The sequence below is a fragment of the Molothrus aeneus genome, chromosome 8 (genome assembly GCF_037042795.1).
Source record: "Molothrus aeneus isolate 106 chromosome 8, BPBGC_Maene_1.0, whole genome shotgun sequence".
Taxonomy (NCBI): domain Eukaryota; kingdom Metazoa; phylum Chordata; class Aves; order Passeriformes; family Icteridae; genus Molothrus; species Molothrus aeneus.
In genome coordinates this window covers 4,596,477-4,612,553 of record NC_089653.1, presented here as the reverse complement: position 1 = coordinate 4,612,553, position 16,077 = coordinate 4,596,477, and the positions used below count along the sequence as shown (strand labels likewise).

Below are 16,077 nucleotides of genomic sequence, written 5' to 3'. Positions count from 1 at the left end.
TTTTAAAATACTGTTTATATTCAAATCTGCTCAGAAGACTGTGATATTAAAAATATTTGAGGGAGGAAGTTAATGAGGGACTGGGAGGTGATAGATGCAGTCCAGAAAGTGGTGAGACCTCCCACTTTTGGTGTAGAAATTCGATGTCACCCAACCACAGGGGCTTTCCATTGGGTTCAACCTGATGAAGAGATGAAATTCATACACACAAGTGATGAAATTCATTCACATATTGATACTTCTGTCATGTTTAGTGTTTCTAGGTGATAGGCCACAGTATTAACTGATAATTTTGAAATCTAAGAGGTTTTTTTTAACAAGAAGTGAATTTATTTTTGAACTCACCAAGTAGCTACGCAGCTTCAAATTAAAGCAAGCAGCAGCTTGTTTTAATTTTTTTTCCTTCCCCCTTAAAGAAGATGCAAAAGTAAATGTCTTGCCAGTAGTAGATGTGCTCCTGCTGTTGGGTTGTAATTTGCTAGAAGTGATTTAATGGCTCTGATTGATTCATGTCATAAGTTCTTTTTTTCTCTCTCTCATAAGTACCTATGTCCATGCATGTTTCCTCACACGTGATTATCTTCTTTTCTTTCAAGTCTTTTTCTTCTCTACCATTTCCAACAAAGCAGGGGAAAAAAGTCAGTCTTAGAAGAAGGAGACCGACAGAGAGTTATAAGCAGCTTTGCTTCCCGTGCTATAGAGGCTCACAAGCAATCCAATATCAATGGATCCCTGAACAATAACCTCCCCAAATCCTCGAGTAACATCACTTTTTTGTCCGATGAGAACCCGCTAACGACCCGAAACCCGTTGTACGTGGAAGGTCTCCCTCAAAGCCCCGCTGCCTCTGGGTTCCTACGGAAAAGGAATGATACTTTAGATACTCTTTCTCCTTCAAGACTGGCCTGGAGAGAGGCCTCTTTTGGGGGCAGCCACCGGGCGTGGACAGTGCCCACTCACCTGACCAGGCGACACATGTCAGGGTCCCTGGCTAGGCCGGTGATCATGGACCCCATCCAGTGGCAGCAGCAGCAGAGACTCACGGGCAAGGAGGAAGGAGCTGAAAACCCCGATAGCCGTGACGATGTCAGCAGTCCACTCTTCCAAAAGATCAGTGGCCCCAAGCTGACTGTGAAGGAGAAGGCGAGGCAGTTTGAGGCGCTGCAGGAGATGAAGCAAGTGAGGTCTCCCGAGGTGAAATCCGCACGGTCGCCCACGCACGGCGCCAGCGTCCAGGAGGGAGAGAGTGCGCCAGAGCAGTCTCCCAAAAGCATGGTGGCTTCTCCCCACCTTCGCTCCTCCCCTCTGTCCTCTCCAACACCCTGTGCTGAAGGAGTTGAAGCAGAGGCCACCGTGGTCCCCGCTGTAATCGTCACTCACCACGACGACCCTCAGGAACATTCTCCTCCACCGACTCGCAAACCAACTCCTCCGTCTTCTAGGATAAAGAAACCACTTTGCCAAAGTTTTCTAGCTCCTCAGACCAAAGAAAATGTAGAAAGCATTCCAGATCCGCCTAAAATGCCCCCACCCCCTCCTCCACAGCTGCCACCTCCACTGCCACCACCACCTCCATCCCCTCCTATGTTGCCACCTCATCCTCCGCCTCCACCCGCAGTTTCTCTTCCTTCTTCTTCTTCTTCCTCTTCTTCCTCTCCATCTCCTCTTAGCACACAGCTCCTGTCCCCTGCCAAGCATTCCAAATCCCCTGCCAAACAGCCAGCTGTCCCCGCCCCGGCCGCAGTGCCAGAGCCTCCTCCCCGCCGGGAGCTCAAAGGAATTCTTAAAAACATTCAGAATCTGGCCGCCATCGAGAAGTCAGTGGCCAACATGTACAGCCAAATAGACAAGAACCATCTGCTGCCCAAGCACGTCCCTAAGCTCAAGCCAGCTGCGACCCCGGAGCTCCCAACTCCAGAAGCCGCAGCCGAGCACAACCAGCAGAATGGGAACTTGAGCTGTGTAGTGGAGGAGCTGGAGAAACGCTTCCCCTCCCAGTCAACAGCTCTGTAATGCTCACAGGTGGATGTTCCCTGCTTTTTTTTTTTGAGTGGGAAGACTCTAATGCAGCACATAGTATCTGCCTCAGACTCTCCAGAAATCCTGACTTTCCCCCTTTTCTCTGCTGTACACGACTTTACCCACTCCCGATCCCAAATGGAGAGACGCTGTCCTTCCCGTTCGCTCAGAAATTTGTGATGTAAAATACAATTCTCCAAGTTGTTTTCTCAGAACTGCATCTTGCTGGTTCTTTGTCTCCTGGAAATTCTTGGGGGAAACTGTCCATTTTTACCCAAGGATGTGGCATAGACGGCAGCAGGCTCCATACTTCTTTAAGCAGCCTTCACTGTAGGTAACGTCAGTCAGATTTTCCTGCAGCTGTGATTGGAATCTCTTGCTTTGCCCATAAAAAGGAAGGAATTTTTCCCCACCTGGAAGGAATCTTCTGCCACACATTGGGCATCAAAGCAAGGAAGGCCTGGGGGTAGCAGGCTCAGCTTTGGTGAGCCGGGTTATTGGATGGGCCTTGAGCAGCCTGGGATGGTGGCCCTGCCCATGGGATGAGCTTTAAGGTGCCTTCCAACCCAGGCATTCCATAATTCCATACTGCATCTCCCTGCTCCTTGGGCTCTGCTCTGCTGACATTTTCTGGCAGCTCAGTTCCAGTCTGCAGTCAGAAGAAGGGTTTGCTCTTGGTTTCTCAGCAAATTCAGCTGTGTCCCCACTCCTGTTCTCCATCTTCTGCCTTCCATTGCATTTTTTTTATATTGTAACTGCATGTGAAAAATTTATATTTTCTAAATTTCTTTCATGTACAAAGCATTTGTTGTTTGTTTTTTATGATTTTGCATGTGCATGTTGTTGCTGTCTCTCTTTAATTTCCATGCTGGTCTGTCATGAGCTGAAACATCTCACTTAAATTGTAATAAAGTCACTCTGATTAGTGTCACCAGGTGAAGGGTTTCCAAGTACTTGTAAAAATCCACATAATGCGGATTTACTTACCAGCTTTTTTGCTCGCCGTGGTCTAAATCAGATGTTTACATTTACAAAAGTATGTCAGTTATAAATTTATATATAAGGTAAATTAGCTTGTCCCTTGAAAAAATGGTAAGTAACAGCAGTTTGGGCATTTAAATGTTTGGTTCAGCTTGCAAGTTTCCTTTCAGTCCTTTGCCAAAATCTAAAAAGTTTAATATGACAACTTTGAAAAACCATCTTGGGAAAGGCAGATATTACCTAATGAAGCAAAACTAAAACTCCAGTTCAGTATCAACGTTGTCATTCTGAGCAAAAAGGTAATTACTTCTTTATCAGACTGTTTATCAGACTCAACATTTTCATGGTGCTTGGCTTTTTCTCTCTTCTCCTGTTTGGTTTTTTTGGGTTGTTTTTTTGTTTTGTTTTTGAAGTCTGCAGTTAGGACATGTCTGGATGCTTCAGTCAAAAGCTGCTCAAGGTAGTTTCTCTTTGTCCCAGTGCCAAACTCCATGAACACCATCACACAAGTTCTGCTGATCCATTAGGATTTTCCTTTACTTAAAACCCTTGTTGGGATAGGTTGTAGGATCAAGGTAGGTGTAGGAGTAGCTAAATGTGTGAGGGGAGGGATTATCCTATGGTCCTATTTTTGCTGTAACAGAATCTGTGTCATTTATGAGATGTGCACATTTTTAATGCTCAGTTCTCCAAAGGTGGCACGACTGCAATGTTTTAATCATATCCCCAAAGCTCAGCATCTATTAGGTAGAAAATTTTTAGGATTGAAGAGCCAGAGTGGGAATATGGCTTAAATGTTCCCTTCTGTGTCCCAGCCATGCTCCTGGTGAGGGGACAGTGGGAAGAGGGTAGAGATGGGCATGAAAAATTATTGGGCTGCTCATGTTCAGACTGGTTCAACCCCAAAGACAGAAATTCAGATTTAAGTACCCAAGTCCCATGTTAGAGCTTATAAACAGTGGCTGTCATGCAAATCTTTACATCCCCAGTGAGCTATGACACAAATAGGGACCGATTTTGGGGTGTGTAAGGTCACATAGCAAAAGTGGAGGTGTTTAGTCATTCACAGCATAAACTCCAATGGTTCAGTTTGGGTACAATTAATTGGGATGTTCCTTAAGAAAGGGTGGACATCACACAGAAACTCCAGTTTGAATATTTAATTTCATCATTTCAGAACAGTCTGAAATGGGGAGGGGGTCTTGGCAATCAGCTCTTCACTGATGGGGTGCATTTACTTTCTCATTCTGGAAATCTTCATGAAATTTAAAACTTTACAAAACTGGATTAATTTTTCTGGATATAATGCAACCTTTGTTGCATTTTTTCATAGCCTTTGTTTAAAAAATTACTCTGTTAGACTGGGAAAGAAGCTGTACCAGGGAAATTCTGTCCATTGAGATGTCTCAGTGGTGCAGGGGAAATTGTTTTAAACCACAAGAGGAGAGATTTAGATGGGATATTGAGAAGGAATTGTTCCCTGGCAGGGTGGGCAGGCCCTGGCACAGGGTGCCCAGAGCAGCTGGGGCTGCCCCTGGATCCCTGGAAGTGTCCAAGGACAGGTTGGATGGGGCTTGGAGCAGCCTGGGATGGTGGAAAGTGGGTGGAGGTGGAAGAGGATGAGCATAAAGGTCCTTTCCAACCCAAACCATTCCACAATTCCATGGTGCTGCAGTGCTACAAAGGATTAGATCCAGGATAGGAATTGGTAGCAAGTTGAACATCTGTAATAATTTATATTTATATATAATTTAGCCCTCCCAGGTTGCCTGATTTGGTCAGCTGGGGTCCTCTGTGACCCTGTCTGTATCTCTCATCCTTCCATCATCACCTTGATGGGGCCAAGTCCTGAGCTGGAATTGAACCACAGTGTTATCATTACTCATCCTCCTTCCCAATTTGTCCTCAGTTCCAGCTCTGAACTGCAGGAAAATCTCCATTTGAGGACCCAGGGCAAAACTGATAAGTAGTTGTTCCCTCTGAGGAGTATCTGTAGTATTTGGGATTTATGATGATTTTGCTTTTGATATGAAAAGAGATTGAAGTTGTGGAAGAGCAGATGCCTGCTGGGGTGCCAGGAATTAGGGAAATGCTGCTTTAGGCAAATCCCAGTTCCTCTAACCTCTTTTAGCAGGGAAATGTTGGGACATCTTGTCCACATGAGTTCATTCTGGCTTTGTCTCTCCCCTTGAGTACCAGCTATGTGTTCTGGCTGTCCTGTTACCCCACATGTTCACAGGCTCCATGGCCTTACTTCCCATTCCACACAGAAGATTCCCAGACTGCAGTGAAGTCTGGCTGAGAGCATTTCCCAGAAGCAATCCCTCCCTCTATGGAGAGCTTTCATTCCTTCCTGGAAACAAATGATGTTGTCCTGACCTTTGTCTCTGTGCCAGAATTGATCCTTGTGCTGTAGTGAATGAAATGGGTGTTTTATGCCTTTTGGGGACTTTTTGTTCCTTCTAATCATAGCTACACAAAACTTTCAAGAAATATCAGCAAAACTCAGCATGGTGCTATTTTTATGAAAGTTGAATTCCAAATTTAATTAGAATTACTCATATTATGCCTTTAATCTGCAATATAGTGCAATTAAGAGTAATAGACTTCCTTCTCCTCAGACCTCCTTTGTCTGAAGATTGTTGTAGGCGATATGGGAACTAAATCCAGCCCCCCTCAAGTGGGCTTTGAAGAGTCACAGATCATCTTTGGATGATAAATCTTCATTTCAGCTGGCCATGAGGTTTATATTATATAGGCGACAGCATTAATTCAATGCTGATAATCAATTCCATCTGCTGAATATTAATAGGAAGATTTAGAGATGGGGATATTAAAGAATTAAAAGGATTTCTCTGGTCTTTATTATTTTTTTAGTGTAATTAAAGACTTCCCCATGACTGCTGGCTGTGTCCTAGGTTAAGCCTAACATAATTTTGAGCATTTACCCTTTCCTTCTTAAAAACCATCATAAAAACAATCCAGATTTATCCTAAAGAAAAATTCCAAGGCCTAAATTTTTGTTTTGCCGAAACCATTTCAATTTTCAGGCACAAAATGTGAAAATAGAGAACTTGACAGACATAAATGCATTGGTCATGCCCAGGAATGGCTCCAAGAAAATTAATTAAACCAACAATAAATTCCCCATAAGATCAGAAGCACAAAGTCTGCGGCAAAATAACAGCAGATAGCAAAAAGAAAAAAAAGGGGGTTCTACCTCCCCCACACTGAGCAAATGTTAGGAAAGGTGTAATTGGAATGATAATGTTGGTACAAGAAATTAGTAATACACGCTCCAGGGTAATTCCTGATGGATACAGAAAGTCCTGGAGAAGGAGAAGTTGTTTCACTGCTTGAGCAGACGTGTGAGGGAACAGAGTCCCTCTGTGGATGGTGGCACAGCAGGGAGGGGAAAGGACAGGGCCTCTCCCAATCCCCCTTTCCCTGTGCTGAGTTCCTCTGGATGCTCTGGCTCATGGGGATTGGGGATTTCTCCTCATCCATTCACAATCTAAAGCAGGGAAAGATCCCAAAGCATCTCCAACCTTTCTCATGCAACAATCCCTGTGTCCAGAGCAAACCCAAAGGAAAACATATTTGGTATTAGAGATATGTATTTCTTTCCATGCTAATTATATTTCTAATTACATTCTCTTTCACCCCTCTCCAGTGAGAATGGTAATGGGCATCTTTGTGCAGGCTCACAGCATTATACTAATTTATTTCTTGTCTTTTTCTGACTTCTAGGCGAGGATATGCACAGCAAGAGGTAAGGCCAGAGCCCAATTACCTTTCAAATATTGATTATACCAGTGTGCTTTTCCCATGTAGCCCAAGAGTGTGGGCAGCAGGGGACTGGGGGAGTCTCCCCTTCTATTCTGCTCTTGTGAGACCCCACCTGGAATTCTGTGCACTGTTCTGCAGAGGAGGCCATGGAGATGCTGAGGGGTCTGGAGCCAGGCTGGGAGAGCTGGGAATGCTCAGCCTGGAGAAGGGAAGGGTGTGGGGAGACCTCACAGCTCCTTCCAGGGCCTGAAGGGACACAGGGGATCTGGAGAGGGACCCTGCAACAGGAACTGCAGGGACAGGACACAGGGAATGGGTTCAGATTGACAGAGGGGAAATATAGGTGGGATATTTGAAAGAATTGTTCCCTGGCAGAGTGGGCAGGCCCTGGCACAGCTGGGGCTGCCCCTCGATCCCTGGCAGTGCCCAAGGCCAGGCTGGACACTGGGGCTTGGAGCAGCCTGGGAATGTGGAAGGTGTCCCTGCCCGTGGCAGGGGTGGGATGAGCTGAGTTTAAAATTCCCTCCCAACCTAACCCAGTCTGGGATTGTGTGTGGGGAACTCCTGAGTGCTTTAGAGACCAGAAATTGAAAGTGCTTCAAGAAGTTCATGAGCTGTAGATCCCCTGGGGGCTGAGATCCACTGTGGCAGGAGTGTGACCTCCAGACTCAGAGATTGCTGCTGAAGGAGCTGCCAGAAGGAGCTTCCCAGGGAATTCCCTCCACCCTGATGTGTTTTCCAGTGTCACACCCAATCACCTGCCAGGCAGGGATGGGGCTCCAAGGACCTCCCTGCAGCTCTGTGAGGTCTGCTGCTCCTGCAGTATCATTTTCTCCAGAAATGAATAACAGGGAGAAGGGTTTCCTTCAGTACAATCTCATTTGATAATTGGAAAGTTCTCCAAAATACATTTCTATCACAAAGATTGATATTTGCTGATTTTTTTTTTCCTCTCTTTGCACAGCTGGTTTGTGTCTCTTAATTTAAATATAGAACTTAGTTCTCTTGTCCTCTGACAGAAGGTCTTGAGTTAAATATGTCAGGCAATCACCACAAAAACTGGGAAGTTGGTTTTGTATTTAGGCAAAATAAATGGTGGACTGTGAAAGGATTTTACTGCATCAGGAGCTCTGTGTTCTCACAGGGGATGGAAGTCTCCAGCTGCCTGCCATAAAAAAGTTCCAAAGGACCTATGGTTTCAGGATTTTTTACTAATCTTAGACACCAATCATCTGCACTTTAATTGTTGCTGCCTAATTAACCACTTTCTCATTTTCTTTTGTAGCAACAGCAGTTGCTGAGACCTTCTCTTCTCAGACCAGAGGTACAATCATTTTTCATTTCTTAATTGTTCTGTAAGTTTTGAAATGGTTTTTACATCATTTTCTAATAAGAACTTGTCTGTCTCAGGTAATTTTTTCCTCCTGGCTCTTAGATAAACAGCAAAGTTCTGGCATTGTGAGCCCAGTTATGTTATTTTAATTAAATACCTTAAATTTACTGCATCTTGGCTCTTCCAAGGTCAGGTTGGGTGGGGCTTGGAGCAGCCTGGGAGAGTGAAAGGTGGGAATGGATGGGCTTTAAGGTCTCTTCCAAACCACTCTGGGATCTGTGATTTTCCCCATGAGCATCTTTCAGTGGCTCCCACTGGCTTCATCCCACAGTTTCAGATTTCCCAGCAGAATGATTCCATTGCTCTCCAACTGGTGATTTTTTGCTGGTGTCAGTCAGCTGCTGATGGATTACTGCAGCTGGAGCTGAGCTGAGCAGTTGGTGCTGGAAGCTTTAGCACCTTGCTGTGCAGTGCAGTTGCAAATCTTTCTATTTCCAATCTTTTAGGCCCAAAATTATTTCCAGAATAAGCAATAAGAGCAAATGTGAGACGTTGGTATTTTTGTGCTACAGGATGGGGATCATTTCTGCAGTCAGAAGAAGTAATTACATAATAAAGAATAATAAAATCAGTAATTACATTTGGGCCTTTTTCACACTGTTTGCATTCAATCAGTGTTTCTCTTTTCCAGGAGTTGAGTATGGAGTCTGGCATTGATCCAGGGCAGGAATACTATGGCCAGGATTACTACAGTTATGAGCACGGGTATAGTTCCATTTTTCCTCTTTATTTCTGAAAGTGCTGCTTTTCCAGGCTGGTGATGTTTATTATTCCAGCAGTTAATCGTGGGACTTCCCTTCACCTAAGGATTACTTTAATCTTTGTGTCCACAAAGGCGTGAACCAACAACAAAACTCTTTTCAGAGGTTAAGGGGGTGTGTGATAACTCCCTGCTTCTTCAGGGATGTCATTATTCCACTTAGAGAGTGCACATCCCTTCCCTCATGCTGGGTTTATACCCTTAGTGTCTGTATTTCTGGTCCTGGAAGATTAATTTCTATCACTTCCTTCTCTTCTGTGTTCAGGGATTAATTCTTTCTTCTCCCAGTTTCCAGCCAGCTGCTGGCCTTTTAAATTTCCCTCAGAAAAACCCATCCTGCCTGGTGGCCTTTTAAATTTTCTCTCAAGAAACCCCATCCTGCCTTTAGGCATTTAAATTTCCCTCAGAAAACCCCATCCTGCCTGGTGGCCTTTTAAATTTCCCTCAAAAAAAACCCCACACTTCCTTGTGGCCTTTTAAATTTCCCTCAAAAAAAACCCCACACTTCCTTGTGGCCTTTTAAATTTCCTCTCAAAAAACCCATCCTACCTTGTGGCCTTTTAAATTTCCCTCAAAAAAAAACCCCACACTTCCTTGTGGCCTTTTAAATTTCCCTCAAAAAAAACCCCACACTTCCTTGTGGCCTTTTAAATTTCCCTCAAAAAAAACCCCACACTTCCTTGTGGCCTTTTAAATTTCCCTCAAAAAACCCATCCTACCTTGTGGCCTTTTAAATTTCCCTCAAAAAACCCATCCTACCTTGTGGCCTTTTAAATTTTCCTCAAAAAACCCATCCTGCCTGGTAGCCTTTTGAATTTCCCTCAGAAAACCCTATCCTGCCTGGTGGCCTTTTAAATTTCCCTCAGAAAAAACCCCACACTTCCTTGTGGCCTTTTAAGTTTCCCTCAAAAACCCATCCTGTCTTTTGTCCTTTTAAATTTTCCTCAAAAAACCCATCCTGCCTGGTGGCCTTTTGAATTTCCCTCAAAAAACCCCATCCTGCCCTGTGACCTTTTTAAATTTCCCTCAGAAAACTCCATCCTGTCTTTTGGCATTTAAATTTCCATCAAGAAACCCCATCCTGCCTTGTTCTGATAAATCCCATTGGACTGCAGCTCTTCAGGAATTCCTGCTGACGTTCCCCAGAACTGATCCCATGGACGCTGCTCTTTCATGCCATGATCATTAAGAAAGATCCCCCTAAAAAACAGGTGGATTGAAGGAAGCTTGATGTCCTTAGAGAGGTTTTGACTGATCCAGCAGACCCCAAAATTCAGGTTACCCTGAGGGCCTTGTGGCTGTTGGAGCAGCAGGATATCTGGGATTTGGTTGCCACTGAGGGAAAAAAGGAGGGAGTAAAACAAGGAAAGCCGTTCCCATCGCTGTGGATGTGAACAAGTGCAGTGCTGGCAGTGTGGTGAGAGGTGTGAGCACATTTGGGCTGTCCTGAGGAGCTCTGGTGTCCCTGGCAGGTACGAGCTGCCGCAGTACGGGAGCCGCCGGCGCCTGCTGTCCCCGTCGGGGATGTACGACGAGTACGGCGAGGTGGTGGTGGAGAGCGACGGTGGCTACTACTACAGTCCCCACGGGCCAGCAGCCGAGGAGGTAAGGAACCAGCTCTGGAGGGATCATTCTGTCCCTTTAACAGCTTGAAGGGCCACCAAACCTCACCAGTTGTACGCTGGAATTGATTGGAATTAGGTTTTGTGTAGATCAGTGTTAAGCGTTGTTGGCCCTGTAAAGTTTGTCAGCATTAAATTCCTTTTGTTTTCTAGGCACAGAAAAGAATTGCTGAGTTTCTGTTAGTATCCACATCTGGTTTTAGTTCAAAGAAAAATCCACTTAGACTTAGGTAATTCCATTTTATATCAGTACCAAATAAAGAAACATTCCAGTATTTGTGGGGGCCTACAAGGAAGCTGGAGGAGGACTCTTCAGCAGGAACTGTGGTGACAGGACAAGAAGAATGGCTAAAGATTGAAAAAGGGAAAATTTAGCTTGGATATTGGGAAGAAATTGTTCCCTGGCAGGGTGGGCAGGCCCTGGCACAGGGTGCCCAGAGCAGCTGGGGCTGCCCCTGGATCCCTGGAGTGTCCAAGGCCATGTTGGACAGGGCTTGGAGGAACCAAGCCTTGGGGATATTGGAAAGTGTCTGGGTCCATGGAAGAGGGTGGCACTGGATGGGCTTCAAGGTCCCTTCCAGCTAAAAGCACTCCTGGACTCTTAAAGTCTATTACTAATATTCTTCCTACAAATTATGACTTTGCACTGAGAAAAGCAGTACCTAAACTCCTTTGTCATAGAGTTCACAGTGAAATCTAAAATAAAAAAATTAAATGTCAGTGGCAATCAGAAGAAAGTCAATGTAAATGTTTATTTTGAGAAAAAGTCCAATTGTCCTGACTGCCAGATCTTAATCCATTATTAAATGAGAAGACAGAACATTTCAGTGTTTTCCCCATTGCAGAGTAAGGTAGTTGTGCATTTCCAGCCTATTCTAGAACTTTCTAAACTCTAAAATTCCCAACCATTTCCCATAATTCTGGTAAGAAAACTGTTCTAAAACAGGTAAGTTTATTTTGATGCTGGGAAATAAATGTTTCACCTTCTCCTACCCTATTTTAAGGTACAGGTTTTCACAATAACTCTCTTTCAAGTGGTAATCAATTAATTTTCATAATTTTCAGGGCTTGAGTCCAGTCAGAGGCCCTCCCAGCAGAGGTATAAGCCAGGCAGCAGGGCCTCAAATGGAAGGGAGACCTGTAGGTGTTGGGATGGACCTCAGCCGTGGTCCTGGAAGAGGATTTAGGAGCAGCCAGGGAAAAAGGAGGCTAAGGGGAGTGATGCATATAAGTCGTGTGGCAGTCAGTGCCCACAAACCAGGAAGAGCTGAGTCTGCCCATTCCCGGTGGAAGAAAGCAAAGATATTCCCAATGATCATGCAGAAAGTGAAAGGTAGGAAAGATTCCAGCTATGCCAAGCTGCTGTCGGCTCGCCAAGCAGATGGGGACAAACCCATGATGATCAGGGGAAGCTACTTCCAGAAATCCACAGATGCTAGGCCCTCCATGAGGAAACTAAACCACGTGTTGAAGCGCATCAGCGTCTCCAAGAAATTCCAGGAGGGCCTCGGCAAGGATTTGGCACGTGGAGAGGAAGGGTCTGAAAGGGATGAAGCCAAGTCGGGAGTTTCAATCAGCATCACGGCAGAAAGCGAGCAGGAGGACAGTGACCACGAGAGGAGGAGGAAGAGGAGGAGGAGGCGCACCTCAGATGAGTCCTCTGAGAAGAGCAGCAGCTCTGAGTCAGAAGACAAAGACTACTTGAAAATAACCCTGGATCAGGATGAGGCCACGGAAAGCACCGTGGACTCGGATGAGGAAACTGGAGATGTGGGGGATTCGGATGAGGACTCTGAATCCAGCTCCAGCAGCGGGTCGGAGGAGGACTCATCAGAAGAGGATGATGATGAGGAAGAGTCTGAGAGTGATGAGGATGGCAGCCTGTCCAAGAGCTCATCCACACGGAGCTCCTACAGCAGGTCAGGGACCAGTGAGTCCAGCAGCAGGCGAAGCACGGAAATGTCCAGTGTGAAAAGCAGGGCAGGCAGCTCCCGTGGCAAAAGCTCCAGCCAGAAATCCGTGAGCTCCACTGCCTCGGGTAGCGACAGGGACACGAGCTACAAGAAAACCTCGGGATCCAGCTACAAGAGCAAAACCTCCTCTGCCAGTGTGGAAATAGAGGACACCATAGAAGAGGTGTCAGAAGAAGAGGAAGAGGCAGAGGAGACAGCAGGTAGCTCAAACAAGGTGGTTTCTAAAACTGCCAACGCAAAAGCTGCTGCTGCTGTTGCTGGAGGGAGCAAAGGAGGGGTATCAGCTGCTCCTGGTGAGGACAGTGAGGAGGAAAGTGAAGAAGAGGCTGATCCAGAGGACAGTGACAGGGAGGACACTGCCAGTAAGAATGAATCTTCTTGCCTAGACAGTGAAATCAGTGCGACTTCCAAAGGTACCACAGGGACAAAAAGCTCAGGTAGCGCCACATCCGGGAAAACTGCCACGTCCCCTGAGACTGAGACTCAGAGCTCTGACACCAACAGGAAAGGAGTGAAAACAAGGAAAAAGGTGTCCCAGGAAAGCAGCCAGACCCAGTCAGATGAGGCCACGGGTACTGGAGTTACAGAATCGGAGGCCACGGGTGATTCCACCTCCTTTTAAAGAGGAGTGACAGTAGGTGATGGTTTGCAGTGAGGAGTGGCTTTGTTTGCTGTGCCTTCTGTGTGGTCTTTCCTAAGCAATGCTGACAGGCTGGAGACAGCCAAAAGGAAAGGGCAGAGTGTATTGATCCAGCATTTCACTGTTCTTGGGAGAAAACTGTGGAAAACCAAACAGTTTCCAGCCCTGTGGATATATATCTATAAATATACATACATATATATACACACACTATAGATATACTCAGTCATAAATACAGAAAGTTTTGTTTTCATGGAGCAGTGAAACATGGGATTTAGGGAAGGATGCAAATGATGAGGAGGAGGATGTAAAGATCTAAAAATCCTCCATGTTTTCATCCTATATGTTAATATTGTATTAACACATTTGCTAATCTTCAGGTGAGTTGTCTGCTGTCAAGGTCAGCTCTGTTTTCAGGGAGGACAAGTGGAATTGCAGCAAAACAACATTCCCAAAACTGCAGGGGATAACTGGGAGACCTGGCATTGGGCTGTTTCTGCATCACAGGATTCAGGTTGCAAACACCAGTGATGCACAAGCCAGGAATGCTGAGGCAGGAGGTCCAAGTGAGCTGGGTCAGGAAAGGAAATGGATTACTTCTGCCTTTCCTGCCTATCACAGTACAGTGGTTTTTTTTGTTTGGTTTTTTTTTTTTTTTTTTTTTGTTTTGTTTTGTTTTTGTTTTTTTTAATTTTATCATCTCTTTAAACTCAATCCATGGTCACTTACCTGCCCCTTTGTGTCCCCGCACAGCACAACATTGTATCTGCACAAAATGTTTTCATGTAAATCTCACTTAAACTAAGCAGGAATAGATCCATTGGAATATATCCATGTGAAGAACATTGTCTGTCTTTTTGAGGAACAATAAAACAGGCATCCAAGTAATTTTTAGCAAGTTTAACTTCTCAAAAGCTGAGAGTAATCACTTATTTGTACCTTGCATGATTTTTTCTCTAAAAACTGGCTTTTCTTGTGTTCCTGTGTATGTTTTGCAGTGGGGGTGAACTGTGATGGCATCTTAGTGCTTGGATTATTCATTCAGGAAGAGTAATAGCTCTTTTCATTGTGGTGCAAGGAGTCATTTATTTTTAAAAGATCAATTATAAATTATAATAACTAGTGGGGGTTGTGTGCTCACCATAGAGCAATCACTGCTACTACAGAGTCACAGCAGCGTGGAAATTGTGTGCATTAATTCTTTGAAAAAATATTTAAGTTATATAAACCTAAAGCCTGGTTTCTCCACCATCTTCCTGAGCATTTCCACTGATGCCACCTGTCTGGAACAGTCACAAAGCCTTACATGGAGCTGCTCTTTTTTTGTAACCAGCCGGTTTTGCCAGCGCCACGCCTGAGATTTTCCCTGGTGTATGTCCCGGGATTTTCTCTGCTGGATGTGTGATGCACACAAAGCAGAGCTGGCCAGTGCACAGAATTCACAATGCAAGTGAAGAAAACTTCCAAGACCTTTCTAGAATTTACACCCTGGAGTAGTTTCTTAAGGTATCCCTCACACAGCAGCTTCCTCCTCAGGGCCCTCCCGTTTCTGCGCACATCCAAGGGGAAAGGTGCAAAATTAATAGAAACCTATGAGAGTCATTAATCCAAGAACAGAAAGGGCAGGGAAATGAACTGCTGGGTTGCCCTGATATTTCTTTTTGTTGTCCAACAGTGGGCCAAGAAGAAGAGGATCAAGTTGGTGGTGGACCCGGAGTACGAGACCAGCTCCACGGGCGAGGAGAGCGCTCCCGACTCCAGCCAGAGGAACCGGCTGAGCAACCCCGGCTTCCAAGCCAACGGCAGCAGCAACATCTACGTGGCCCAGAACGGCTCCGTGGTGCGCACCCGCCGCGCCTGCCTGGGCAACAATTTAAAAGTCACCTCCCCAGTGAGGCTGGGGAAGCAGTTCAAGAAACTGGACAAGCTGGCGGTGACGCACGAGGAGAGCGTCCCGCTGAACACGTTGTCCAAGGGACCATCCCCCGGTGACAAAATGAACTCCAGGCCGTGCAGTGTGTCCTTTTCCTCTACTATAGGGGCTGAAAATGTAGTGACAAAGGCCGGGGCGGCCAAACTGAAAAGCACAGACGAGCAGGAATCGGTTGTTGACCACGAGGAAGCCAAGGAGCCCTTGGAGTCGCACAGTGAACACACACAGTCCGACGAGGAGGAGCTCTGGATGGGCCCTTGGAACAACCTCCACATACCAATGACAAAACTGTGATTTTAGTTGATTTTTTTTTTTTAATTTTGGTTTTTACTTCGGTTTATAATAAACTGCGCTTTTTATTGTCACCCAGGGGCAGACGTACGGAGTTTGTATGGTGCACATCCGTTGTCCATGACAAACGGCACGCTTTAAAATTCCCAGACAAAATTTGCACTCACATTTGGACCGATCCATTGTCCTCCCCAGTTTTGACAGGCTCCCATTTCACTAAACACTACTTGGGTTCAATTAATGAGTTCTTTTTGGATCTGGAGTTCTTGTTTAATAAACAGTAAACTACTAATAAATGCACAGCCCCCATTGGTTTAACCCTCCAGACAGTTCTACACCTGCCTGGCTTTGTTTTTCTGTATGGTACTTGTGGCTCTACTGTCTAGATTTGGGAATTGTCTATTTATGTTCAAGATTGATATCCGGAGCTCTGCCTTCTGACCTCAGAGTAATAAATTAAAAATAAACCCATCCGAGTCAATGGAGCAAATCCTCGGCTGCTGCTGGAATTTGAGTCCCAGTTCCAAAGTCAGAGCAATTTATGCAAACAACGCCCAGCTGGCAAAGTTATGGAATCCAAGTTCCTGAGATTATAGCACTGCCACTTAGAAAAGTGCAAGAGAAGCTGAAATAAGATAAAAATTGCAAAAGAGGAAGGCAATGTATAGCAATTAAT

General features: G+C 45.3%; 1 protein-coding gene across 5 annotated transcripts in view; it reads left to right on the top strand.

The window, feature by feature from the left end:
* PCDH15 (protocadherin related 15) overlaps window positions 1-15,872 on the top strand; it is a 266,047-nt gene extending 250,175 nt beyond the window's left edge. For 2 of the 5 annotated variants that reach the window (XM_066555108.1, XM_066555106.1), the window contains 5 exons: window positions 6,751-6,772; window positions 8,075-8,113; window positions 8,814-8,887; window positions 10,415-10,547; window positions 14,853-15,872. In XM_066555108.1, coding sequence (XP_066411205.1) covers window positions 6,751-6,772; window positions 8,075-8,113; window positions 8,814-8,887; window positions 10,415-10,547; window positions 14,853-15,404 — 820 coding nt within the window. In that variant the 3' untranslated portion in view covers window positions 15,405-15,872. Of the gene's footprint in view, window positions 1-596; window positions 2,014-6,750; window positions 6,773-8,074; window positions 8,114-8,813; window positions 8,888-10,414; window positions 10,548-11,629; window positions 13,110-14,852 lie in introns of those variants that run through there. The other 3 variants (XM_066555109.1, XM_066555110.1, XM_066555111.1) reach the window with 3 other exon arrangements.
* The last annotated feature ends 205 nt before the right edge of the window (window positions 15,873-16,077 follow it).